Below are 27,116 nucleotides of genomic sequence, written 5' to 3'. Positions count from 1 at the left end.
ATATTAAGGTTTAGAACCCTACAAAAAAATTGATAAAACACAACTTTACAAGACTTTAATAAATATGAAGGCCAATACCCTACAGTATTATACATTATGGAGACTAGCCTCAGTAAATTTAGATCTAAAATTACAACCATACAAAAATATACATGAAATCCTCACAAATCCAAGGATCAAATGGATTCCCTATGAACAGGTTTTGTTTATATATTTGGTTTATGTGTTTTGGGGTTTTTTTGTCCTGTATTTTTTGTTTGTCTAACTTTATATTATTTTTATTTTATTTTATTTTTTATTTTTTCTGTTCGTGATGGTGCAGAGGAACCTTCATTATGACAGGAAGAGATCTCCAGCAGAACTAGGTCCAGGGAGAGAGGGAGAGTGACCATCTGCAGTCAGTTGGGGTGAGGGTAAAGGGGAGACAAAGAAGGAACAAGGCATAGGCCCAAACTGACCCAGAATTTAGGACATCCCAGCTAGAATTTGTTAATTTGTTTTAAAATGTTCTGAAAGAACGTTTAGCGAAGTTCAAGTGATGTTTACAAAAGAAGGGTGTTTGTTTGTTTGTTTGTTTGTTTGTTTGTTTTTTTAACAGTTCCTTGATTATTATCTCTAAATGATTGATACAGTCATGAATTATTTGGTGATGACGCTGTTAGGCAACTGCGCTTTGATATTCTTAAAATCAATGTTGCACTGAAAACATGCACTGCAACATCTAACATTGTAGAACATTCTGAGGAACGTTCCCTCAACAACATCTCCAAAACATCTTGCTGGCAAAATTCTCCACCTGATCACATTACAGAAACGTTTCATAAAAAAAACAACAACAAAAAAAAAACACTAGAGGCCGAGATAACATCTTGAAAACATGTTTTTTAAAATGCTGGTTTGAGAATGTTCCTCTTTTGTTGTCATGGAAAACAATCCGTGGCCCTGAGAACATTCTCCGAACATCCTCAAATGTATTCATACCCTCCCATTAACGAAGGGAAAAAAACAGCTGTCACTGAAATAAGTTGAAATTGACAAAAGTAATAATAAATAAATATTTAATGAAAATCATGACATCGCTTTTGAATTGTGGTTCAAAAGAAATATTAAAAGAAAAAACAAAACAAAACAGCAAACAAGCATGATGGGACCTGTAAACTAATATTGTGTTGAACAACCCTTTGAGCCAATCACTGCAATCAAGTATTTTCTGTAACTCTCAATCAGTCTTCTGCACCTGTTGACAGGTATTCTGATTTTGACCCACTGCTCATCAGCAAAGTGCTCTAATTTGTCCGGGACATTTTTGTTTTGTTTTTTAAAAATTGTTATTATTATTCTTTTTACCCACAATTCAAAAGCAATGTCTTGTATCACAAAATAATAATTTAGCTTTTTTTTTAAAAAAAAAATCATTATTACTTTTTTCAGTTTCTAGCTATTTGAGTGACTATTTAGAATTTTGCCTTTTCTTTAATGGAAGGATATAAATTTGAGGACGACTGTATATTAGTATGATGTCCAGTATATTATTATAAGCTATATACTATACACATAAAGTCAAATATGCTCCTCGCTGAACTGTAAAGTAGAGGTAGGCTCCACATAAAATGAAAGACAGCCTACCTTTAATTAAATTTTTATGTCAAAATTATAGACTACTTAAAGCCCACACATCCCAAATGACCACATTATGCAAAATGAGGGGGTCTTTGAAATCAGATTTTGCCTGAAAATCAGTCCGATCATGTGTGTTATTGGGTTTTCCTCAGAGGGCTGCCTGCCCCTGAGCCCACGCAGAAAGCAGCCTCATCGATCCGCGTCCCGTCTCTCTCTCCCCCCCTCACTCACTCTGGTCCCGCGGCCGGCCGATGAGGCTGCCTGGGTGACTGGGAACCGTCAGCTGGCCAGACAAGAGCCGCTGAAATGCTCCGTCAGCTGCCCGACAGCCACGGACGACTCAACATGCGTCTTCTTGCCCTAACAGCCGCGCTTTGGGCGGCAATCGGCGGCGATTCCAGCAGCGTCCCCTCATTCATCCTGCCGTTCACCGACTGCGTCCGGAGCCGCGGGAAAGACGGCTTCTACCGGGGAGCGATAGACGTCACCGAGTCCGGCAGCCGGTGCATGAACTGGACCGAGGTGGCCGGCTTCACGGAGCGCTACCCAGGGAAAGGGATAGGCGATCACAACCACTGCCGCAACCCGGACGGCAGGATCCGACCCTGGTGCTTTTTCAGGAGCCAGAGAGGCAGAGTGGACTGGGGCTACTGCGACTGTAAACAAGGTAAACGCGCAGGCCTCTTCAGCAGCTGATGTACTGTGTTTTTATTAGGGATCCACAATGTAAAATCTGCAGAATATCACTCAGATCCCATGCATACCGATCCCCCAATTGAACTCAGATCATTTAAAAGTCAGGCTGTAATCAATACTGTAAATCCCTGCACATGCAATATTAATTTTACTTAAGGTGATGAGGAATCTGCAGCTGTTTTTGTTTTTGTTTGTTTTTTGCACTGTTGTGAACAGTTGTCTAGCTGCACTGGTGTTCAACTCCATCCTGAAGTAATTAGAAGGGACACACCTTCAGTCTCCCAGGTGTGACTAGTGCATGTGATGGCAAGTAGGAATCATTCATGCTGAGTGCACAGCTATTTGTTGAAGGCTTCTACAACACGATCAGCTTAAGAGAGTAAAATAAAGTGTACTATGTGAGCTAAGTAAAATGACAACTCCACACAAGGTGTAAGTCGTGCATCCCTGGATTGATGGAAGTGGAGAGAGAGTGGTGAAAGGCATAGAGTGTGTCATTTCCATTTGGCACAAGGAGGGCAGCATGTGGTATTTTTAGTCTTGGTGTGTGTGTGTGTGTGTGTGTGTGTGTGTGTGTCTACAGCATGGATAAATAACCTACCACAGATCAAACTGATAAACATTTATCCAGTTGATCAAAGCTGTCTGGACAGTCACGTGCGTCTGTAGGTGAGGCGTGGAAGCCTGTGTGTTCTGTGCTTTTGTGAAAAGACAGGCCTGAACATACTGGCTGTTCTCTCCAATGCAAGTTCAGATATGCAGATAGCAACACGAGACAGACATCCACCTGTGAGTATTTATGGATACGTGTGTGTCAGCCCAGACATGCATCCAGATATTCTCTGTTGGCCTACGTAACGCTTCATATACACAAAGCAATCAAACTACTTCAGCAGTATATACCATGCATGGGTTCACTCTGTGACTGCAACTATGTCTTTCATATTAAAGCTTGTGTATTCTTTCCCAGGTGTAAGACATTTCTCAGAACCAGTCATGCGCCTGTAAATCAGTCATGGAATATAATAGTTTAGCTGCGAGGTATGGAGCCCTACAGGGAGAAAACATCTTTCATTCACAGGGGAAAAAATGCTGTGTCAACAGTTAACTGTAAAATGCCCTGACACTGAAGAGTGAAATATGTTTTTTCCTCATGTTCCATGTCTCATGTTCTTTTTGTAGAAAGCTTGTGATGTGGTGAAATACACATGAACAATCATGTTTCTCGGTTTGATTCCACTGGCTTTACAGCAAATTCTGCTTTTTTTTCTGTCATCCTGCTTCCTTTACTCTATTTTTCCTACCAGTTTTAACATCATCTGACACATCTGTTTTGCATTGTATTTTTATTTTTTTGCACTGTATTGTCTTACTGTTCTCAATCCTCTCGCCATCTCAGGCTCAGTGCGTCTACAAGGAGGCCGCTCCAAGCTTGACGGTCGAGTGGAGGTGTACCTGGGAGGAGCGTGGGGGTCCGTGTGCAGCGACGACTGGGGCGACGAAGATGCTGCGGTGGTTTGCCGACAACTGGGCAAAGGGTGAGAGGGTGCACGCGCGTTCGGATGTTGCACTGGTTCCCTGTCTGACTCTTTCTCTCACGTACAGATTCAGACACAGGTGCAAGTGCATTCACCATCTGCCATATAAATTCACAATCTGAAGCAGCTTTTGGAGGTCTGACAGATGGTCGAGCGCGATGGAAAATTGGTGGGAGTGTCGGGGAAGTTCGCAACACTTACACATGCTGGCATTCTCTTCCTTTCACTTCATAGTCTACACTTTTCTGTGCCTGACCCTCGCATTCCAACCCTCCATTCCCCGGAGGTATTTAAATACCTTTAGTGCTCCGCTATTTACGTTGTTACTAGCCCACTCCCTCTCTCAATGTGTGTCTGTCCGTGTTGCACATACGAGGCCTGTGACTGTCTTGTGGTCTGGACTATCAGGTGCTGACATGCTAGATGAGCTCTCAAGGGAACCTGTAGGCAGATTATACGTGTCAGCAGTGTTCAAAGGATGGGATGCAGTCAGTTGAGTCGCACTTTCCCTGGAGAACAGGGACATTTTGTGCACTTGCTACACATGCTGTCACTAATGCCAGCTCTGGCACACATGCTGACATGAACGCACGTCTGTGTGCATTCATGTCGGCATGTGCATATTCACACAGGAGTCAATGAAAGTCCACAGCGGAAAAGAAAGAGGGCAAATGTCAGCCATATGTCAGCTGGGATCGCTGGTGATGAATTTCACACGGCCGGATATTGAAAGCTGTTGGGTGGAAAACTGCTGACTGCAATGGCCCTGAAATCGCAGATGGAGAACATATAGACAGCTTGGGGTTACGGCTACCAGGTTAAAACAGCTGCTGTACTCTTTGCTCTTTTTGGCTTACCTTAGCCTGGCTACAGGATTTATGAAACAATGGTTAGCAAGCAACTGTAATTAGACCTCTGATTAGGTTTGATGTCAGTAGTAGGGTAAAAAAAAAACAAAAAAAAAAACATTATAGATTACTTTAAGTAACTTGTTTTGGCTATTGATCACATTGCAGGATCTCAGGTCAGGCTCGTGCAGTTCCCCTGTTCAATCCAAGCATGGCCAGGATTCACTGGCTGGCAGTCCACTGCAGGGGAGATGAGCAAGACCTGCTCCAGTGTCCCAAGACAACCTGGAATGGAGGAGAGTGTTCTCTGGCTGCAGCCATCACCTGCACCCAACAGCCAGGTAGGCCGTCTAATGGGAAATTATAGAAAGAATGAAAAAGAATTTTGGATTGGCATAATGAGATCTCTTCTTATCCTACAGCACACATTCAGTTTTTCAAATTGTCCCTTGATATGGTTATTCCGTCTGACGTCATCATTGGCCTTCTGCTCCACCAGCTCTGATTTCCATGTAATGTTTTTTTTTTTTTTTTTAAAGAAACTTTAATATTTAAAATGCTATCTGCAAAATGTTTTATCATTCAATAAATACATACCAAGATACAATTGTTGAAAAATACAGAAATTTGCCATTTTCATTAAGTTTTTTCACACTTTGAAATTTTAGGTCACATTTGAATCACAGTATCTCAGAAATCAATAAAGATAGAAATCCCCAAACCAAAGTTTCTGCCTTCAAACTAACAAACTAAAAAATATGCCCATGTTAAATGTTATTTTCATCATTATATTTTGAGAACCATTTTGAAACTCCAGAAATCTGTTCTACTTGGTTCAGTCTATCTAGCAATATGTATTTGTCGTGATACAGCTACCTGCTGAAGCAGTTTGGAAAGTTAAAAAAAATACTTTCTTTTCATTTTTGTGATCAAGTATTTCATAATAAAAAGTATTCTATATATTTTTTTCTGTATTATTGTGGCATGTAACTACATGAGGTTAACAAAATGTCAGTAGTGGACTTCTGCATTACTAATTTGTTTTGTTAATTTGTGTTCAAAGATGGGACTTTTCATTTCATCTATTTGAGCTACTTGTGCAATATTGCAGATTCTGCATCAATGACATGATAAAAACATTTCGCTTAAATAGTTTCTGAGATTTTTTTAAAAAAACATAGCGTTAAATTTTATGTGCAACAAATGTGCAACAAGACATGCTGAAAATGGACTAATGGACAATTAAAAAATTATTATCTTGAATAGCAAGTATTTGCTATATCAAGCTAAACGTTCACAAATATCTAGATTTTTTGCTTTTAAAATTTTAGGCAAATCAGAGATGGTTGAGCAGTAATTGTTCTAATGACTTGAGATTGAATGACCCAATATATATTTTAAAAAGTCCTTGCAATGTGTCTCACTCTGCATAGATTCTACTATCAGCCTCTGTAAATGTGCATAATATGCTTGTGTGCATTTCAGCAGTTGTGCAACTCCCAGTACGGCTGGTGGGAGGTCGGTCAGGGTCAGAGGGCACAGTCGAGGTCTTCCATGCAGGGCAGTGGGGTTCCATATGTGATGACCAGTGGGACGACAGCGATGCAGAGGTGGTGTGTCGACAGCTGGGACTGAGGTGAAGGGGCACCCCACTAATACACACACACATACAAAGACATATTCATATTAATTCCAACCAATAATTAGCATAAAGGAAATACATTGTGAGTATGAGAAAGTGAGAAAAAAGTGTGACTGAAAGAGATGGGAAGCTGAGATGAGTTACTGTGGGTGTCCAGCCATCTTTCTCTCCCTCTGTCTCCGAAAGTATGACAAGTATTCTTTCCATTCGGACACACAGAGAGAGGAGTGAGCAGTAAAGAACATCTGGGGGTCAAATAGTGAATCAGGCTCATTGTTCCTGCATGAATTCTAGCACCACTGAGATATGCATATTTAGCAACACTATACTCTCAGCAAATGTGTTGCAAAGTTTATTTTTGCACGAATGTGTGTGACAGTTCCTCAATAACAAATATGAAATACGATAGGTTTGTTCCATATAATCTATCTAATTTCTAAATTAAACAAATACGGTATCCTACACAGTGTATTTTGTAAGTCTTGGCTAGTCAGAACATCTGTTTTCCATTGCATTAGTATTTCCAAAGAGCAAACCTTCTATTCTTCTGTACCCTCTCTTTTCTTTGTAGCGGTTTTGCAAGGGCCTGGGGCCAGGCGCATTTTGGCAAAGGTTCAGGCCGTGTGTGGTTAGACGAGGTGCGTTGCACAGGCAATGAGCTCACTCTGGAGCAGTGTCCAAAAGGTGCTTGGGGAGAACACAACTGTCTGCACTCGGAGGATGCAGGAGTGTCCTGCAACCCTCTCACAGGTAGGCCAACTCATGTCCCAAGCCATCTGTCTGTCCGACAGAGACATGCAAGTGGAATGCACTCAGATATTTAGCACATCAAGATAGATAATCTTCTTCAGGAATTTACACCTTATCATGGTCCAGACATGAGCATGTACGCATGACCCTGAAAAATTTGTTCAGGGCGATACATATTTCTTACCATAGAGGTTTTGACCTTTCAAACACAGATGTAACTGATAACATTAACATTGGTTGCATTCTATTTATATTTTATGATGCATCTACCCTTCTATTGTGCATAATAACCTACTGGAACACCTAAATTAAGTAGCACTGCAAGTAATGTTACTATTTTAAAGTTTGTTTTGACAAGTTAGAATGTCTGTTTTGGACAAGGTTTGGCAAACAAGTTTGTACGGACAAAAATGAGATCCACATTAAAAGGGTGGAAGGTGAAAATTAAATTGACAATTCGGTTTGAACAGGATTCCCTTGAGCTTCTTCATCCTTACTGCCAGTGGTCATGCATTAGCACTGTCCTTTCTGAGTAATTACAATGCAATTTGCAGCTATATTGTGCTCTATTTTTATACTATTTTGTGATCAGTTCTAATAATTTAAAACCTGCAAAACTCTCTAAAATATACAGTAAGATTTCAAATGTACCTTTATGAAAAAGGGCATTGCTCTCTCTTCCTCTGTTCTTCTCTTCAGATGGTACCACAAGGTTAGTTGGGGGATCAGGGAGCCATGAGGGACGGTTAGAAATCTTGTACCGTGGACAGTGGGGGACAGTGTGTGATGACGGCTGGACAGACTCTAACACACACGTGGTGTGTCGACAACTTGGTTACAGGTAATGCTGAACATTCATGACCATTTAAGCACATTCACATGAATTCCTATTTCTACCTCATTTCTAAGTTTAAAAAATGTGTTTGATTGTGGATGTGCATCTACATGTGTGGCTTACAGATTAGGCGAGACTCTCGTTTCGGAAGGGCTAGACATCACCTCAGTCCCACGCTTCGGGGTGGGGTCAGGTCCTATTCTTTTGGATGATGTGAGCTGCACAGGGAAAGAACCTAGCCTATTGCTGTGCAACAGGAGGGAGTGGCTCCGCCATGACTGCACACATCATGAAGATGTTAACATCGCATGCAGCCCTGAACGCAGTGGAGAGAGTCTTCCAACCAGTAAGACAATATCTAATCTTACTGTAAAACCTTTTTATCTCAGTGCCATGAATGGAGAAGGATCTGTGCATGGTTGTGTGTGTACGCAGATATGTATTGTATGCGCAGGTGCCACTGTTCTCATCTTATCTTGGCTGACGGAAGTCAACACAAATCGGTGATTCACTCCTGTTTCCTGCAGTGATTACAAAGCAATCCAGTGATTAACATACACTGGATTGCTTTGTTTAAAACAATGTAATCTTCACCTGTTTAAGTCATTTAAAGATGCCACAGCCCCATTTCTTTCTGGACTAAGTAGGAGTGTGTCTAACGCCACTATTTATCATAAGAGTTATTTTCAAGGCTTTTTGCTTCTATTTGATCTGACAGTGTAGAGAGATAGGAAGCGAGGGAGAGAGAGCAGGGGAGTGACGTGCAGCAAATGGGTCTGACCAGCTGGGAATCGGACCAGGGGTCCAGTGCTCAGGGCATATGCGCTGGTGTGCCCCCTAATCATTCAGCTGTCAGGTCACTGTGACACCGCTGTTTTACTATCTCTACGCTGGGTACAATGGAACTTAGAGTTGACATTAATGTGGATTTCAATCACTTTTGTAGCTCATATGGGGTTAGTTCCAGACTGCTATTGACCTTCTAACCCTTATTAGCTGAATTCTGCAAGAGATCCTCTGGTAGTTCCTTTAAGGCTTAGTTGGGGAGTAAAAACGCTCCCATCTGGGCCTCTTAACTTTGAAATAAGAAGCAGAGGAGTCTCTTTTAATCTGAAATACTTCAGTCTTTTACTTATACTGAAGTATCGTGCATGCAAATGAATTCATTCATGTTATGAAAACTCTGTAAAAAAACAAACAAACAAAAAAGATTTTAACTTCGTGTTATTATTAGTAGCATGATTAACCTAGATGTTGCAAGGGACTGTAGGATTCCAGCTTTCTTATTCTGTAGGAAAGAAGGAACAGGAAACTAAATGATGAATGAATCTATGTAATATGCTTTTACTTCATAAAACCAGATAATGGCAAGCTGATATGAAATCTGTTACTAAGATCCTGCCCAACTCAGCCTGAAGTCAATTACATCTCATCTTACTCAGAACAGGAAAGCCAACATTTCTGAGAGACAGACAGAGGATGATGTAAGGCACGCTAACTCAATAAGCACAGCTGTCAGTTGGCTTGTCCAACCTTATTAACTGTGCTGCTTGTAAAGTCATTATGATTAAATGAACCTACAACAAACCTTTAACTAAAGTAAGTCCTGAAAGCAAAAAGGATCACTGCTAGCACCACTGGCCACACAATCACATGATATAAGATCAGTGTTGCAGTAAAACTGCATTCCTTACCTCTTTATAAGAAAAGACACGCAGGTTCAGCGGTGTTAGAACTTGCTATAAGATTGAGGAAGCACTGAATGGTAGCACCATTTATCAAGTCTGTGTCTGTAGCCTCCAGACACCAATAAAGATTCATAGCGGTCGAGATGGCTGAAGCCGACGAGTGGCTCAGATTTCACATCATTCAGTAAGTAAGTGTTCAGTTCTCTGCTATTTGTCTTGATGTTTAATCTCACATGTATGACCCGGATAAGTCTGGTCAGTGTCACAGAAATGATAGTGTTATATCCAAAGATATGATACGTTGGAGGAGTATGACTGTTTTGTGCCGAGAGCGCATACAGACTGAAATGGCTGCTTGATTTGGAGGGTTTAGGAGGCTTACGTTGTTTGGCAAGAGCCTGAGGGACACTCTCCTCTCGCAAACATCCCACCAAAGATTGATGTCATTACTACAAAGCAATTTGCATGTTTGTTTGTGTTTGAGTGTTTATGTGTGTGCAAATCCTCCATTCTCCCCGCAGCATGCCATGGGCAGATCGGTCTGTGTTGTTTTTGGAAAAGGAAAAAACTGCAGATAAAGCAGGCAGTGCTTTGAACTCTCTTTGGTTCTCTTTCGCTGTCTGTGGTGAGAGATCATCACATTAGGGCCATGTCAGAGCAGTAACATAATGTGTGTGTCCTTGTATCACTTATGTTGTGGGGACTTAAAGCTGTTTACAAAGTCACATAGTGGGGACATGTCTCCCATCTGGGGACAAAAAGCAAGTCCTCATAAGCACCTTTTATTTAAATGTGGAGACTTGGTTTGATAAGGTTGGTGTTAGCAAAAAGCCTAGAAATAGGCAGGTATTGCTTATGGTTGAGATTGGGATACGTCTCAGTGAAATGGATTTATATCAGTGTACTGTCCTCTGACGTTAAAGAAGCATGACTGTGTATGTTAAGAGAGGGAAAAACTGTTTGTGTTTCTAAGCAAGAGAACAAACATGAGCATTTCCTCAATAGCCAACACCAACTAAGAAGTAAACATTCCCACAGTTAACTCCACCTACCTTAATCTGTCCCTCTTACAGTTCTTATATCCCACACACAGAGGCACTCACAAAATGTTTGGATCTTGCACATAATTCACCTTAGTACAGCCACAGATAATGATTTCACACCAATGTTGTTAGAAAATTCCTGCCTATAACACGAATGTGAAGTGTTTGAGCAACAATACAGGGTATTTAAAGCCTTTTGAATAATGTATTAGAAATAAAGAACATTCTCATGACTGCTTTCTGTCTTTAGCTGCTTCAGTGGCAAACAAAAATTCAGATTGACCTGACACTTGGCAGGAGTGCAAACGGATCCTGAAACTGTAGACACTTGGAAAATACATTAGTTTTAACTTAAATGAGGCTGTGTGTGTGTGTGTTTGTATGTACATGTCTGGGCATCCATGTTCAGTCAAATGATGGATGGTTTCAACGTATAGCTCAGACTGACTTGATTAACAGTTTGAGTGAACAGCATTTCAAGGAGCAACGAACAAAAGAGAGTGTGTGAAAAGCAGAGGGCCAATGAAAATAAACACTCTTTCCAAAGACTGACCAGAGTTAAAAAGTCTCCCCCTCTGGACACACACACTGAGTGAGTGAGGTGGCTTTGTGCAAGAGAACAGACAGGTGTTCCAGCTTCTTTCTTTGTAGAGAACATGCGTGCACATGCCCTTCATTCACGAGACATGTTAGCCTGGAGGATCAGGTTTGTGGGGGAATGTGTGTGTAATGTCTTAAAAGCATTTCTAGGCTGGGTATTGGGAAACTTTAATGAACAGACAGACATCTGTGCCAACACGGTAAGTCTGTGCAATGTCAGTCTAAAACGTGAGTGTCTATGTGTGTGTTCTTCAGGTGTGCCAGTAAGGCTAGTGGGGGGAGAAAGCCCACGGGAGGGCCGTGTTGAGCTCTATCTGTCTGGTCAGTGGGGCACCGTCTGCGATGATGGGTGGACTGATCATGACGCTGAGGTGGTGTGCCGGCAGTTGGGCTACAGGTATGTATGTGTGTATGTCTGTACATGTGACGAAATAGTCTTGTGGTTTAGGGTAACAAGCAAAAGCAACTAGTTATAAATGCCCATAGTGTACACACAAGACAGTTCTTGTGCTTGCCATTTGGGGACAGTGCTGCTGGAAGTGACTCATTTTAGACACTCACAGCAGTTATTAATCTGATGATCATGTCTCAATTAACTTTTGGTAAAAAAAGAATGAGATTTTTAAAAAAAAATGCAAATCAATTTTTAGAGAAAATGCCAAAGGCTTAGAAATTCTTCTTGACTGTCTTGCTTTTTTTTTTATTTATACAGACAATTCCCCAAGTTGATCAAAGTGCATGAAGTGACTAGGCGTATATTGCATGTATATAGTACACATGTAGGTGTCTGCACATCACAACACTATTGTTTCTCATACTTGACAGGTATATGTTAGGGTTATACCATCCCTTTTCAACTTTTTTTTCTCAGTATTGCTCAAGCTAGGGATAGTGGGTTAAAGGTAAAATGTTAGACAAAAGCTCAATTGAGAGTTGTGGCACTGCAAAGCATACACTCACTTAAGTGAATCCAGACTGCCTAGTCTGTTTGCAAAATCCATCACCACCCCTTAGACTTGGCATCTGTGTTATGCTCAACCCCTATTTTTGTGTCTGTCTTTCATCTCTCCATTTCTCAATCTTTCTGTTTCTACTTCACACTTCATCACACATGTCTCAAGTTTTTGGGCTACTATACAATGGAAAAAGTACAGTGTGTCTTAAATCACTGAAAATTACTACATTTAATTCATTAGTCTTTTGAAATTGTGCAGCCAAGTTTTTAAATGCTTGTTATGAGCCCTGGCATGCTTCCAGCTGCTGTTATTAGTGATTTTATCTGTGCCCTTTCACAGAGCCAAGAAAAACATCCAATTAAAGGGCAGGTCAGCTCTGCTAAAGGTGCAATTGCAGGGACAGATATGTCAAGGCACAGCAAACAACCTGTGGCCCATTATCTTTTCCTCTGGAGATTCTTTCTCATTTTCCAGAACAATGACAATGGGATGGCAAGGGAAAACAGTACCATAACAAACCGGCTTCATTTTCTCTCACATCACTCCTCAGCAGAAGATACTCTTCTCTTAGCCACCTAATTTTCTGTGATACATCTGGGTGTAGATGAAAGCCACATCTGGAGCGCATAAGTGTGAGAGAGTTAGAGGAAGCGTGTTAGAGGCGTGTAAAAGCCATGTTAGGATTATCATTCTGTCTCAAACAGGGTGTGGTGAAAGGTCATTACATGAACATCAGGTCCCTAAGGGTCAGAAGTTGCTATGGTGGTGATTAAACATAATTTACGCAGACACACACGACACACTTTCATAGAAATTGTATTCAAAGTCAACAATTTGCTCCAGAGTCACGCTGAAGATGGCCCTACATGAAACTAGACTATTACTAAAACTCACATATACTGGAATTTTTGATTAGCTAGCATCGTACTTAAAACATAACAGGGCAACAAACTAATATGCTAGTGTCAAAAAAACTCACATGTCTCTTCATCTTACCCGTTCACCTTGATTGTATCATCTGTTTCCCTCTCACAATATTTAAAACTAACGCAATGACAACCAAGCCCTGTGGAAAATGAGTGTCTAAAGTAAAAAAGAAAATACGATGTCTGAGAAAACTCAGTACTACTCAAAACTAACTGTTGTTTTACGATAACTTTGCGTTGCCACAGAAACACATCAAGCAGGCATGATGTCAGTCTCTCGGCATAGCTCCAAGTGACTTGAAGGTTCACCCTCTGCATGCTAAGTACTGCTTGGGGAGCTATTGGAGACACAGATACAACACTAGATGTCTCAGTAAGAGACATGAGATTCCCAGTGGATGACTGTCGATACAAGCCCTGTCACCCGCCAAACCCCAGGGATGAAACACAAGACCTTCTCTTTCAGCTATCTATCAACCTTAATTAAAATCAGAGTCACAACCTATACATACACAACCACAAGCTATAGACTCGTGTGTCAGCTGTTGGCTAATTAAAGTCAGAGGTGAGATAATGATACAAATGCTGCTGTTATCAGATTGTAAAGGTTTTCTGACCTGGTTTGCATCACAGCCTGAGAATGTCAAACCATAACATCTAAACCAACACGTCATCACCACCTACACTTGTACACTCACATGCAGACAGAAAGATGTGGTAGCTAAGTATTTCAACTCGTGACTTTTTTTGTTTGTGACATGTTTCAACGTAATTTGGCCAAAAATATGTAGGACTGCACAATTTTTAGAATTCCGCAGCTGAGCTTTAATCATTTCACCAAAGAAGTTATATATGGCATAGCCCAACAAAACATTAAAAAAAAAGAAAGAAATCTGGCCTATGTGGCCTAGATTCTTACAAAACAGGCGCTGCTACATTTCCAATGCTAAAAGAAGCTCATTGGCAAAGGGTTCAAAATGCTGCTGTTTGCCTTCTAACAAAAATAAAGTTGCAGGAAACCTTTTTCACCATTGGACTCTCTGCTAGCTGCCAGTGGAGTTCAAAATTCAATATAACATTTTTATTACCTATCAGGCTCTGGATGAAACCCCTGAGTACGTCTTTGAAATGCTGTGTCTGTGATGTAACTTAATGTGTGTCGGCCAAACAGCTTCTACTGAGAGTCCTTAGAGCTTGGCTTAAAATGAAAGTAGACCGAGCATTTGCTGTTTTTGCCTGCAATCTTTGGTGGAAGGATATATCTCTCACTATTAGATCAGCCAATTTAATGTTACAATGTCAGATTCATACTTAAAGTGGCTAAAGTTTCAAATACTGAGGTAAATGTATTTTAAAAGAATCTCTGAACACCAGTTTTTTAAACACTTTCTTTCATCAAGGAATACCATTTTGCCAGTTACATTAGCTTGGTATTTCCTGACAAAAGACGTCTTTCACTTTATTTGATATTTTAGACTTAGTGCAGTTCCCACATGTGCACCTACAAAAAAAATATGCATACAGTTTGTGACTGAAACATTAAATCCACTGTTATGTCACACAAAAAGCATGTAATGGACATATTTTTTATTTTTCTAATACTGAAACAAAGATAATTTGCTTTATTATGTTATATATTTTTTGTTGCTTCACGTGTTAGTGTTTTCTACACTCATAGATCAGATTCAGGCTCAAACATGTACAGATGATTTGGAGAAGCTGCCAGTTTCAATAAAAAATGAGAAATTATGTTACTTAGTAGGTTTACAGTTTGTTCTCTGAATCTCCACACTATTAAAATGATGAGTGTTCACAAGCACTGGATGCTGCCCATTGGGAGGCTTCTGGAAACTGTCCAATCAGAACAAAGAAGACGTTCTGAGGCTCTTAAAGGGCTGAACTCAGGGTCTGCTTAACAGCCAGTATGAGATAAATAAAGATTTTCATTAACTGTAAATTATGTAAAACTACTCAAGGGGAGACCCAGAATTATTAAGCACAATATGTCCCCTTTAATTACCTCTGTTTTGAAACGTTGCATACAAATATTTCTCACTAATCTTTATTTCTGCAGATCATTTGATTTTCAGGGCTGCAGGGTGGTGCAGTTGGTTAGCACTGTTGCCTCGCAGCAAGAAGAAGGTTCCCCCCGGTGGGGGCACCGGAATCTTTCTGTTCTGCGTGGGTTCTCTCCGGGTTCTCCGGCTTCCTCCCACACAGTCCAAAGACATGTTGAGGTTAATTGGTGATTCTAAATTGTCCGTAGGTTTGAATGTGAGTGTGCTCGGTTGTCTGTCTCTAAGTGTAGCCCTACGGTAGACTGGTGACCTGTCCAGGGTGTCCCCTGCCTTCGCCCTGAGTCGGCTGGGATAGGCTCCAGCCCCCCGTGACCCTAACGAGGATTAAGCGGTGAATAGATAATGGATGGATGGATTTGATTTTCAACCTCAGTATGACTGTTTTTTTTTTTCTCCTTTGTACAGTTCTAGCAGTTTTCCTGTTTTATACAACTGATAAAACAATGGCAATGAAATTTCTGTCTGTCCTTTCCAGTGGTGTTGCTAAAGCACGTGTGATGGCCTACTTCGGGGAGGGGACAGGGCCAATCCACGTGGACAACGTGAAGTGCAGTGGTGAGGAACGTTCATTAGCAGACTGTATCAAACAGATGCCCGGGACACACAACTGCCGCCACAGCGAGGATGCTGGGGTCATTTGTGACTATGGTGAATCACAACCTCACTACTCTAAAGAGGTCAAAGGTGAGTTAATTAATCAGATGTTTTTGACTTGTTGTTGCTCTGAAAATAAATAGAGCTGCAGTGATTTGTCAGGAGTGCTACAAAAACTATAAAGTGTTTAGTAAACACATCCAATACGTCATAAACACTGAAAAACTAATGAAAAACAAAGGACGATGAAAAAATGTAGAGGTACGATTTTTAACAGAAAGTGTTGGACTTCTGTGAGTGTATATGTCCAGATGGTAAAATTGTGAGAGCTGTATTATTGCTTCACTCTGTCTGTCACACGCTAGGGCAGAATCATGCAATGATATCTATTACCGTTGCTTGTGCTATCGCTACCATTTCTGTATCAGATCACACAGGAGGGTGTTTTGTCTTTTCGTTTAAACATCACGTACAACCGGACTATGAAACTGATCTTTCATTTATTTAATTTTTCATTTATTTCAGGTTCATATGTGGTACTAAAAGATGAATTTCAAACATTATCATTTTGAACCAGTCTAAATATGTAATAAGAGCATCTGAGCTGGAATGTATGGTTTAGTAATCATCATCCCCCCACACACTCTCACATATACACAACCAATGGTTCCTCTTTTGTCTCTGTCAGATCCTGTCAGCTCAATTTGTGGTCTGCGGCTCATACACACTCGCCAGCGCCGGATCATAGGAGGAGAAAACTCTCTGCGGTAAGCTGGAAGGGACAGGCGGGATTAATAACAGCACATAGAAAGCCTACCAGACACTTATTGAATAAAGAATAATGGTCACATTTTCAAGCCAACAAGTCTTAGATGGAAAGCAGCTGATTTCAGGCTTCAGGCAAAGACATTGCAAATTGAGTGTGTAGATAAACATGAAAATACACTACGTGTGGCTAAGTGAAAGCATGCAAGTAAATATGTGTGAATATAATGTAGGAATGTGAGGCTAAAATGTGGGTTTGCCATCTAGAGTGATTTACAGTATTTTACAAGAAACAGGTGTCTTTTATGTGTGTGTAATAAAGAGAGGGAGAAAGAGAAAGGCAGCCGGATGTGTAGATGTTTAGATCTGTATGTCATTCATGTATTTCTTAGTAAATGTTAAACTGTGTGTGTGTGTGTGTGTGTGTGTGTTTGTGTGTGTGTGTGTGTACACATTGAGAGGACATGCTGCATGTTTGTACTTGAAACAGACTCATATAGACTGACTCTGCCAGGTGAACTAAGGTTTACTGTCATCCCATAAATCCAGCACATAAATCGTATTTGGATGTTGCTATTTTGGCTGTTTACGGCTTTGTTTTTATGAATCACGGTACAATAACCCCATGTGCTGATTTTACAACACAGTAAAATGTCATTCGGTGTCATTGTGAGCATTGTCTGACCCAGTTTGCTCCTGTTACAATGCGGTACTGTTTACTCTATCTACACTCTTGGAAGTAAAAGAGCTTCAAGGGAACTTTAGGGTTCCTTACCATTGCCACTATGGAGGAACCTTTTAAGTTCAAAATGCCTCCTTGAGGAACCAATGCTACAGACTATTTTGGGGTGTTTAGGGTTACATTTTGATTATTATGGGATTTTTTTCCCTCTCTGGAGTTCCTCCAGTAACCTCTTTTCTGAACTAAGCTGTTGAAGGTTTCACAACCCCTAAGCCAGCAAGGTTCCTTGAATGTTTCCAGAGTTCCTGGAAGTCTTTGACAGTGTGTTTTCATCTCTTTTTTTAATTGCTTGTGTATTTATGTGTGTGTTTGTGTACATGCTTGGCTGCAGGGGCGGCTGGCCATGGCAGGCTGCGATTCGTTTGCGAGGATCTCGGGGAGACGGGAGGTTAGTGTGTGGGGCGACTCTCATTGACACCTGCTGGGTCCTCACCTCAGCACACTGCTTCAAAAGGTAAAAAAAACAAACACACATCCACTCATACACAAACTCAATTACTTGTTGCATACGTTAGAATTTAGAAGCTATTTTTTCCATGGAAATGTGAGTCTGCCTTCACATACTACATACGTTACTCTCTGCCTGTTCAGACTTAAAGATGTTTAGCATTAACTTGATGTTTTTGTTTGAAATTTGAACTCACCTTAAACTCAGCCACACAACTTACATTTGTGTGCAATATTTTCCCGGTCTGACAGAGGCCTGAACAATGTTAGCATTAATCAGAGGTGGTTTGGCTGTCGTTGTGGTGCAGGGGGTGGGGAGACAGGCAATGAGTTCATCTCAAATTCACCTAGTCTAGGGGCCTATCACCTAATGCAAACAGTAGGAAGGAAGTAGAAAGAGAGAGCTTAGAGACATGTTAAGACACCAATGATTGAGTCTGCATTTAATGTTTATACGGTTAATGGTAGATTGTCCGACTGTACTTTAAGGATAATACGTTTTAGCTGTGTTACCAGGTTTGGTTCCAATGTTTGGTAGGAGAACCTTCACTCTTCACAGGCCTCAGCAGCACAACCACTATAAATCCTCATGTTTCCACATTAACGAGAGGAAGAAGTCATTCACTAAATCTTTTCCAGTGTCATTACTTGAGCCATTCCCAGGCTACTTTCTCAGTCAAAGATGTACTTTTTATACAGGGACCTCTACTCTGGGATTTCAAACTGCAATCTACCTTCTTGAAATGACACAAGCAGGAACTGGGTGTTGCAAATTAAGACCATTTGGGATACAGCAATCGATTTCTGGGACTAATTATTTCTGTGATTATTTAATCAGCAGTGTAATCACAGGTTGACATGAAGAAATTTACTCTCACTCAGTGGTACGTAATTTAAAACCACACAGTCGGCATAATAGTAGCAAATTCAATTAGCCTCTAATATAATCCTGTCCTATCCACATGTCTTTGTGGTTGCATTCCACAACTTGCTTGCACAAAAAAAACATTAAACAAATGGTAGGCTTGAGCCAAACAGAATGATTTATTGTTATTGTGCGCTTAATGACTCACCTACATGGCTGTTACATCGAATCGCTTGTAATAGAATGCCTTTATTGTCACTATACACAAGTACAATAATGACAGATGCTCGTGGAATTAATTTGTCAGTGCCATTGTTGATCTGAGAACATTGTTATGACTGTCATATGCTAATGCCTGCATCAAATAGTATAAGGCCACATAGTTGCCACTCATTCAAACAGCTTCTTAATGTAACAGCTGCACCCCTAAATACCAAACATAATAAATAACAGACTATACAAATATGTTTGGATTTGCTTTTGTTATTGTAGATTATGTAATCGTACAAGAAATTACACAGACAATGCTGCAGACACCGTGATTTGATACATTGCATTCTTCGCTATTCATTTTATTGTTGAACAAATGCAATGCTCTGAGTGAATCTAAAATGTTATTGAACCTCAAACCTGAATGTTTAACAAAAGGAAACAAGAGTTTTGTCTTTCATGTAGGAATATGTAAGTGTGCAGATTTACTATGCAAAGTCATAAAAAAGTAACACAAAATGACTGTTACTGAGCATTTTTGGACTTTCAGAAATATTCAGTGATCAAAATAGCAGTCCTTCTTTTCAATAACTGCCATGAGCCTTCCATCCATGGAGTCTGTCAGTTTCCTGATTGGTTCATGGTCAAATACGACTGAAGCAGCAGCTGCAGTCTCCCAAATGCTGTTCAAAGTGTTGTCTTCCCTCACAGTAAAACCTACATTAGAGAAGTTCTTTATGGAATATAGAGAGCAGTACATTTGACGAATCATTGTCCCGCATAGAGGGCACGGCATTTCTTGAGTGCTGTGGACTTCTTCCTGTATTGTAGCACTGATTGAAGAAAGCGTTGGGAGTTGATTTTCAGTCCTTCTTTTGCCTAAAATGGTCTGTAACGTTGCCCCTCCTCCACCTTGCCGGCCCCTGACTTGATGTGGTACTCTTTGTACATTAGTGATCCAGCCACAGGCATCTCATCCGTTTGAGAGTCACTTTTATTTCATAAAACCTTTCAAAAGTCTGTCTTCATATATTTCTTTGCCCAATCTTGATGTGTGTCTCTTGACACCATCTACTTCCCAACATTCGAAATGGGTGTCAGTTCTTGAATATGTTGGCACTGGAGGATAATGGCTTCCTGATAGCTTTGCTTTTAATTGTTCTCAAGTCTTTTGCAGTTAATTTGCACCCTTCTTTTCATCTTTGCATACTTTTCACATGCATGTAGGCAACTGATTGTCTGATGGCTTTGCCTCAATAGTTTAGCTGTTCAGCTATTTTTTGACTCTCCGAAGGCATTTTATAATTTATTGACTTTTCAGTGTCAGTTACATCTCTTTTGAGGCCCAGTTCACCCAAGGTAATGAAGCTGCATAACAATTATGCACACTTTAATATAAAGTGTTATTCACTTTTGGCCATACCTACCCTCGTTACACCGAAATGATTTTAAAAAGTTGAAATGATTAAATCGAATAAGTGTTTAAATTTTTATGGTTTGTAGTTGGAAAGTGTACAGAGAAATACTTGCCTGCTAATTGAGCACAAAGTATACTAACTATGTCTCCCTCCTGCTTGGTCACATATCAGTCGTCACTGCTGCAAACCTGCTATGACAGCTTTGAAAAGAAATTTGCTGTAAGCAAGCCAGAGCATGCAAGCCAAGAGAGAGACTTCCGACTTCACAGTGTCACCTTTCATGTACGGTAACCGAAATAGGGTGATGCATAAACAAGTACACAGATACACACAGCAACAAACAACAAAAGTACACTTATACAGTCACACAGTGCAGAGAAAATACTTCTGCTTGTTCACATTTGCACACAAGCACAGACGAGTTAATAGTGATAAGTTCAGGTACAGCTATCCAACATTACAAGCATGATCATATTACGTGATTCCTTACACTAGCATTAGTAGGTTCATAAAAACTGACCTCAGGTCAGTGGTCACATGCAGTCAACGCATTAAACCTATTTATACCTTGTAACTATACAGCAGGGGGCTTACCGACATTAGCTGTAACTGTACCAGATTTTTAACTGTTTTTAGCAACAACAACAAGATGTGAAAGGTCTGTTCTAATCCTAAGATTTTGCCTTTAGCACAGGATCAAGCTTGGTATCTTGTGCTCCATTACTGCAATCAGCTATGTATAGTCAGAGTGATTTATTGTAGATCAAATTGTGTGTGCCTGTGTGTGTGTGTCTGTGTGGATATTGATGTACTTGAAAGGCTGGTTAGCAATGTCTCCTACCAGAAATGTCTACCAGAAACGCATTGGCTTTCACAGGTCAGGAGATCTTTCCGGAAACACTGCACCACATGTAACTGGACACAGAGACTTGGCTAAGTGAAAAGGCCTCCTTCTTCCACTCCTCTCCTTTTCATTTTATTTTCGTTGTACCTTGTGTATGACGACAATGAAAGCATTCTATTCTATTCTATTCTATTCTATTCTATTCTATTCTATTCTATTCTATTCTATTCTATTCTATTCTATTCTATTCCTTTTGTTTTTTTTCTCTGGCTCAATCTACTCTTATCTTTCTTCTACCACTTTTCAAAAAGGCCAAACATCCCTGACATGTAAACAGAAAGTGTACCTAACAATCTGTTACGTGAACCAAGGAGTCAGATAAAAACAACACACGGACAGAGTGACAGATTTATTGTTACCATTCTCTACACATTCTCCGTCCAAGTTAGAAATGTTTTAGTCTTTCGAGGTATTGCAAGAAGTGTGCAATCCTTTCTTATCCAAGGTGACTCACCCCCGGTAATTACGTAAACTGTCATGAGACCAGTGTGCTCAGATCTCCGGCTGCACTGTTTCTCATAAGAGGCCAGATATACAAAATCTTGCTAAGGGGACAACACTTTAAAACCTTGCAAATTTATAGTCAAAGTTTAAAATCTCTTCATTCCGTGCAGAGGATTTCACAGCTCAGTGTAGCATGCTTGTACTTTTGCCAAGTCTTTCTGAGGTATCCTGAATTTTATTGCCTGTGCTTTATGTATCCCCCAGTGGGATTGTCGATACAAACACACCCTTTATTTCTAATGGCCTCCCTCCATCCTTCCCACCGCAGGTATGGAAACAGCACCAAGCAGTATAAAGTTAGAGTGGGCGACTACCACTCCCTGGTCCCTGAGGAGTACGAAGAGGAGTATGGCGTCGATCAAATTGTCCTCCATCCAAGCTACCACTCCCACAGCAACGATTACGACCTGGCCTTGGTTCGTCTGTCACCGGGGGCACTGGGCCAGATGCCGGGGGAGTGTGTGTCATTCAGCCGTCATGTCCTTCCCGCATGTCTGCCCATGAGGAAGGAGAGAGTGCTCAAACAAGCCAGCAACTGTCACATTACTGGCTGGGGTGACACAGGTGAGGATATGTGTGTGATTTTGAGGGGTGACTGGGAAACACTGAGTGCATAATTTCCCAAACAACAAATGCCATATAAAAATAGTGATATGTTTGTTTTAATTAGTCAACTTTTAACATCTCAGGGTCACAGTATCTGGAAATTTGTCAGGTCTTCGCACCTTTAAATCCTCTCAAATAAAGGCTCGTAGAGAAAATAAAAGACAATTTCAGATAGATTTGGTGTTGTGCTCACTTATACAGTTTCCACAAGTTTTATCCATCATCTATACACCACTTAATCCTCACTAGGGTTGCGGGGGGCTGGAGTCTATCCCAGCTTACTCAGGATGAAGGCAGGGGACACCTGGACAGGTCAGCAGTCTATCACAGGGCTACACGTAGGCCACGTTTGTACACAGCTGGGTATTTACATAAACGATCTACGTTTTTAAAAATAACATTGTTTACGCCAGATCATTTTCAGAAAAAAATCTTTGTTTACCCAAACCCACATAAACACGTGGTTAAGAGCTGCTATGCGCATGCCAAACCTATAGGGGGCAGTGTCACGCGAAGCATAAAGCCATGCAAAAGCCAGCTAGCCACTTCCTCTTACTTCAACAGTAATGGCGCGAAAGTCGTTTGTTTGGACCGACAGAGAAGTGAAGCTACTCCTAAATGTGGTGTTAGAGTACAAAATAAGTAAAATACTTAAAAATATTGACTTTCTATCATAGTAGCTAAACTGTAAACATGGGTCGCACACATATGACGCCGATGACACTTTTGTCGCATATTGTGATGCCAAACTCCGTCTCCTCCTGTCTACATGCACCATTTTTGCTATGTGGGGCCTTAGAGACAGACAACCAAGCACACTCACATTCACACCTACGGACAATTTAGAATCACCAATTAACTTCAACATGTTTTTGAACTGTGGGAGGAAGCCGGAGAACCCGGAGAGAACCCATGTTGCACAGAAGAACTTGCAAACTACACACAGAAAGATCCCAGACGTCCTATCCGGGACACTAACCAGGGATCTTCTAGCTGCGAGCCACCGTGCAGCCCCACAAGTTTCATATTAATTTAAAACATTTCATAATAAATACATATGATGTCATAAAAACATTGATTTAAAAAATTATACTGACAGCTGGAAATAATCAGATGTCTTACAGTGTGAGGAAACCGTCATCAATCAATTCGCTGTGCCGTAGTGTGAAACAGGGAGATAATGAAGAAAAACAAAATAAGAGCACATTAGCTGTGGTTTATTATTTTGAGGTTGATTACGCATTTTTCAAAGAATATAAGGCAATTATTTCTTTCCTCCATTTAAAAGTGATTTTGAAGGTCAACTGCAAAGCGGGACAAAATTGATCCGTCACCAGTAAATAGTTTTGTCCAACCTGACTTAATCTTTTGTGTCTGACCAGACACCTGACTGTGTACACAGACACACATCTGTTAGCGATCTTTAAATTACATGCTGATGTCATTAATCATAGCAGCTTAGTCACAAAGGGCTTTTAAAGGTCAATGAACACGCTTATGCCGAAGCATGTACCTCCCACTGAGAGGTGTAACTTGTTTCTTTTAATGCCAGTACAATTAAAGTGTGACATAATATGTATGTCTGGATGGGAGAATGAGTTTTTATTAGCTTACTTAAGCGAGTCGTGAGTCAACACAGGCTTTTCAGTGTGTGTGACGTTCAGCAATGGCTATTTGACTTAAGGCCACATGTCTGCTTTGTACAGCTGTTTGTGTTTGGCTGTCTGCTGCTCTGATGTCACACACGCAAGCAAATTTTACACATGCATACCACTGTAAGCTGCTTTGTTAATAACACTGTGTGGTCATGGAGAGAGGCAGGGGAATAAAACAAAAAACAAAAAAACACCCACCACTGCAGAGGCTGGGGTTCGGTTTTCAGCAGTGGTTCCCTGCAGCTTGATTGCGTGTTCCAACTACGCAATCGTAGAAAGCCAGGACAGATAATGTCCATGCCGCTGCTGGTTGTTTGAGGTGCAAGCAGACATCTGCATGCAAGGAAATTGGATTAGTCTTTTTTTTTTTTAGGCACAGACTGGGAACCACAATGGAATGGAAGAAAGCTGCTCTTATACTTTATCAGAAAGCTTGAAATTGATTCATCTGTAAGTTAAAGCCCTCTAATTCCCTTAATAAGACTGTGATAAATGAAATTCCTCAAGTGGAGTCTGCTGCACACTGCTACACACTGCTCAGGCAAGCAAAATTAAAAAATATATTTAGCACAACTCGCGAGCATGTGGATCACTGTTTGCTTCACATCCACAAATCTCAAAAGCCCAAAGTCGGGAGTGCTAACATGCTCACAGTAATGATGATGGCAAGCTGATATTTACCAAGTTTAATGTTTAACATCTTAGTTTAGGGCTATTCAGCTAACTAAACCCAGATAGTCATGCAGGTTTTGTATCGTAAATCAAAGTGTTTGGATAAACAGAAATTGTTGAACTGAGGATTGCACTAGGTTTCATGTGCAATTAATCATCTGAATGTCTGTACCAAATGTCATGGCAACCAATTTAATGCTTATCCAGATATTTCACTGTGAGCTAAGAATATCAGGCTGCTGGTTACAATATGTGGAAAGTCTGAGTATTACCATCTGTCATTAGAAGACACAAAACTTCATGCCAAGTTGTGAAAATGTTGAGAGTGACAGAGAAAAAAAAAAAAAAAAAAAAGTATGCTGCTGTGACTTGAATCAGCGCCATTTCCCTTTGGGACATAAACTCCACAAAAACTTTTCCCAACCTCTCATTCTGAGCTCTTTTCTTTTTTACAGGCCGCTCATACTCCAAGACCCTGCAGCAGGCCCCTCTGTCCCTTCTTCCCCGTCGCCATTGCCAGCAGCATTTCCACAGTGCCTTCACGAGTCGCATGCTCTGCGCCGGCAGCATCCAGTCAGAGAGGCGCGTGGACAGTTGCCGTGGTGACAGCGGCGGTCCACTGGTGTGTGAGCGTCCTGGAGGGGGTTGGGTGGTTTATGGGGTCACATCCTGGGGTCATGCCTGCAGGACGCAACAGTCTCCTGGTGTCTACACTAAAGTCTCTGCTTTCAGCTCCTGGATACGCAAAGTAATTGGACGTGAGGAGAAACAGCGATGAAAGGTGAACGAAATGATGCAACGGACTTCTCAGTCAGATTAAATGACTCTTAAGACTCCATCAGCTGAGTGCCAGCTGACGCACCGCTATTTTTTTTAGCCATGAATATTGGATGTCATCATATCATTACCTGATTTTATGGTGTTGTAAGTTACAACATGACTTTTAAATCCAACAGACAAAAAGGCGATGCTGGACCTTTTTCTCCTGGAAACGTTTTTATATTCTTTGGAGAGACAAACACTTTTCTCTCATCTAAGTCATTAGCACTTATTTTAATTATTAAATAATCTTAGAAGGTGAAAGCTTTTTAATGGTATTCAATCAAGATTTGTAAAAACATGCCATTGTTGTGGCATTGCCTACTGCACAATTTTTTTTCATTTTAAAAAGTGATGTTTTCTGTGCTTGCTTTTGTTATGAAGGTGTATTGTAAGTTATGATATGAAACATGTGATTGAAAAGGGACCACAGTGTTAAAACAAACACAGTATACATGCATGCGCTCATGCATTCACAGTAAGCGATGGAATGACACTAATTTGCGTACTTGCACTAAGAACCCTTCTTTGGTACTTATTGCATGATATTCCGTGCTTCTGTGTTCAGCATTCTAGTCATATTGACATTTGCCAAAAGTGAAATACGTCTTTAAACCTCATTTCATTTATGTTTTTGTAAATTGTCTCTTTTGTGCTCTTTGCTTTACTTTGTGTGAAAGGCAGATTTCAGGTCTTAGTAATTCTCAGGCTTTTATCATTTATAGCAACAATCAGTGTTTGTCCTTGACTCGGTGCTGCTTGACATTTGCAGAGAAAGGAAGGGACTAAAGTGTTTCCAAATCAAAGCACAAATACAGTATTTCCAAGTGTTGATTAGTCACAGCGACACTTTTGTCAATTCAAGTTCTTTTGTCCTGGTGGGGTAATTCACTGTTGGCATGCTTATGACAACACAGAAGGGAGACAGTCCGGTACACTTGAAAAAACAGACACTACACTGCCTTCTTTTGTTTTGGTACTTACTTTGTGTTATGTTGTAATGTACTGTAACATCTCTTCACAAACTAAACTTTTGTGAAAAGTCTGCGTTTCCTGTGTGTTTAATTTCTACGCTTAAAATATTTGACTCGTGATGGCTGTAAGTTGTGTAAGTAGAAACATTTTTTTGTGTTACCGTATATGCTTTCTAAGTGGTTGCTGCACTGTAGGACACGTTGTCTCATTCATTCCTATATAGGTGACAACAGCTGGAACAAAAGAGCTCTTTCAAGTTTGCTTCTAACTGCAAACTGTCAAAGTGAGCACGCCCATGTCAGACAACATGTACCCCCACACAGTCGTACAGTGTGTCACTGGTATGTCGCACAGTGTCTACAGTAACGGCAGCCAGTCTCTGAGTTGTCTTAATTTACAAGGCAAACAAGAACTGGGACCAACTGTGACAGTAGGAACCTGCATGGAATCTTGACAACAGAAATAAAAATATGCCTTTCCAGAATTTCTTGTTTCTTTGGTTTTAATCATCACGTGCCTGAAAATATGTTGAACAACAGAAGCTATCTTGTGGTGGGATCATGCTAGTCGGGACGTCTGTGAATTCTCCCATCACGGCCTTCTCTGAAGTTTGGCCTTTGTTTTAACCTCAACTGCACTTCTGTTAGATTTCGTGTCTGCATCTTGTTGTGATGTTATTGAATTGATAAAATCTAACAGACGAACGTAAAATACCTGCCA

The 27,116-nt window shown here is 40.6% G+C and overlaps 1 protein-coding gene across 1 annotated transcript; it reads left to right on the top strand.

Moving 5' to 3' along the window:
- The first annotated feature begins 1,909 nt into the window (after nt 1-1,909).
- On the top strand, nt 1,910-26,880 carry prss12 (serine protease 12). The gene is made up of 13 exons (XM_008298500.1): nt 1,910-2,287; nt 3,716-3,854; nt 4,871-5,043; nt 6,188-6,338; nt 6,916-7,094; nt 7,794-7,935; nt 8,055-8,275; nt 11,516-11,657; nt 15,696-15,904; nt 16,503-16,581; nt 17,653-17,775; nt 21,938-22,233; nt 25,058-26,880. Exons 1-13 carry the CDS (start codon nt 1,927-1,929, stop codon nt 25,378-25,380), a joined length of 2,538 nt encoding a protein of 845 aa, XP_008296722.1. The 5' UTR covers nt 1,910-1,926; the 3' UTR covers nt 25,381-26,880.
- Nucleotides 26,881-27,116: the final 236 nt, after the last annotated feature.

Source organism: Stegastes partitus, unplaced genomic scaffold (assembly GCF_000690725.1).
Source record: "Stegastes partitus isolate 25-593 unplaced genomic scaffold, Stegastes_partitus-1.0.2 Scaffold29, whole genome shotgun sequence".
In the NCBI taxonomy this organism is placed as follows: Eukaryota; Metazoa; Chordata; class Actinopteri; family Pomacentridae; genus Stegastes; species Stegastes partitus.
This window is presented reverse-complemented; position numbering and strand designations above follow the sequence as displayed.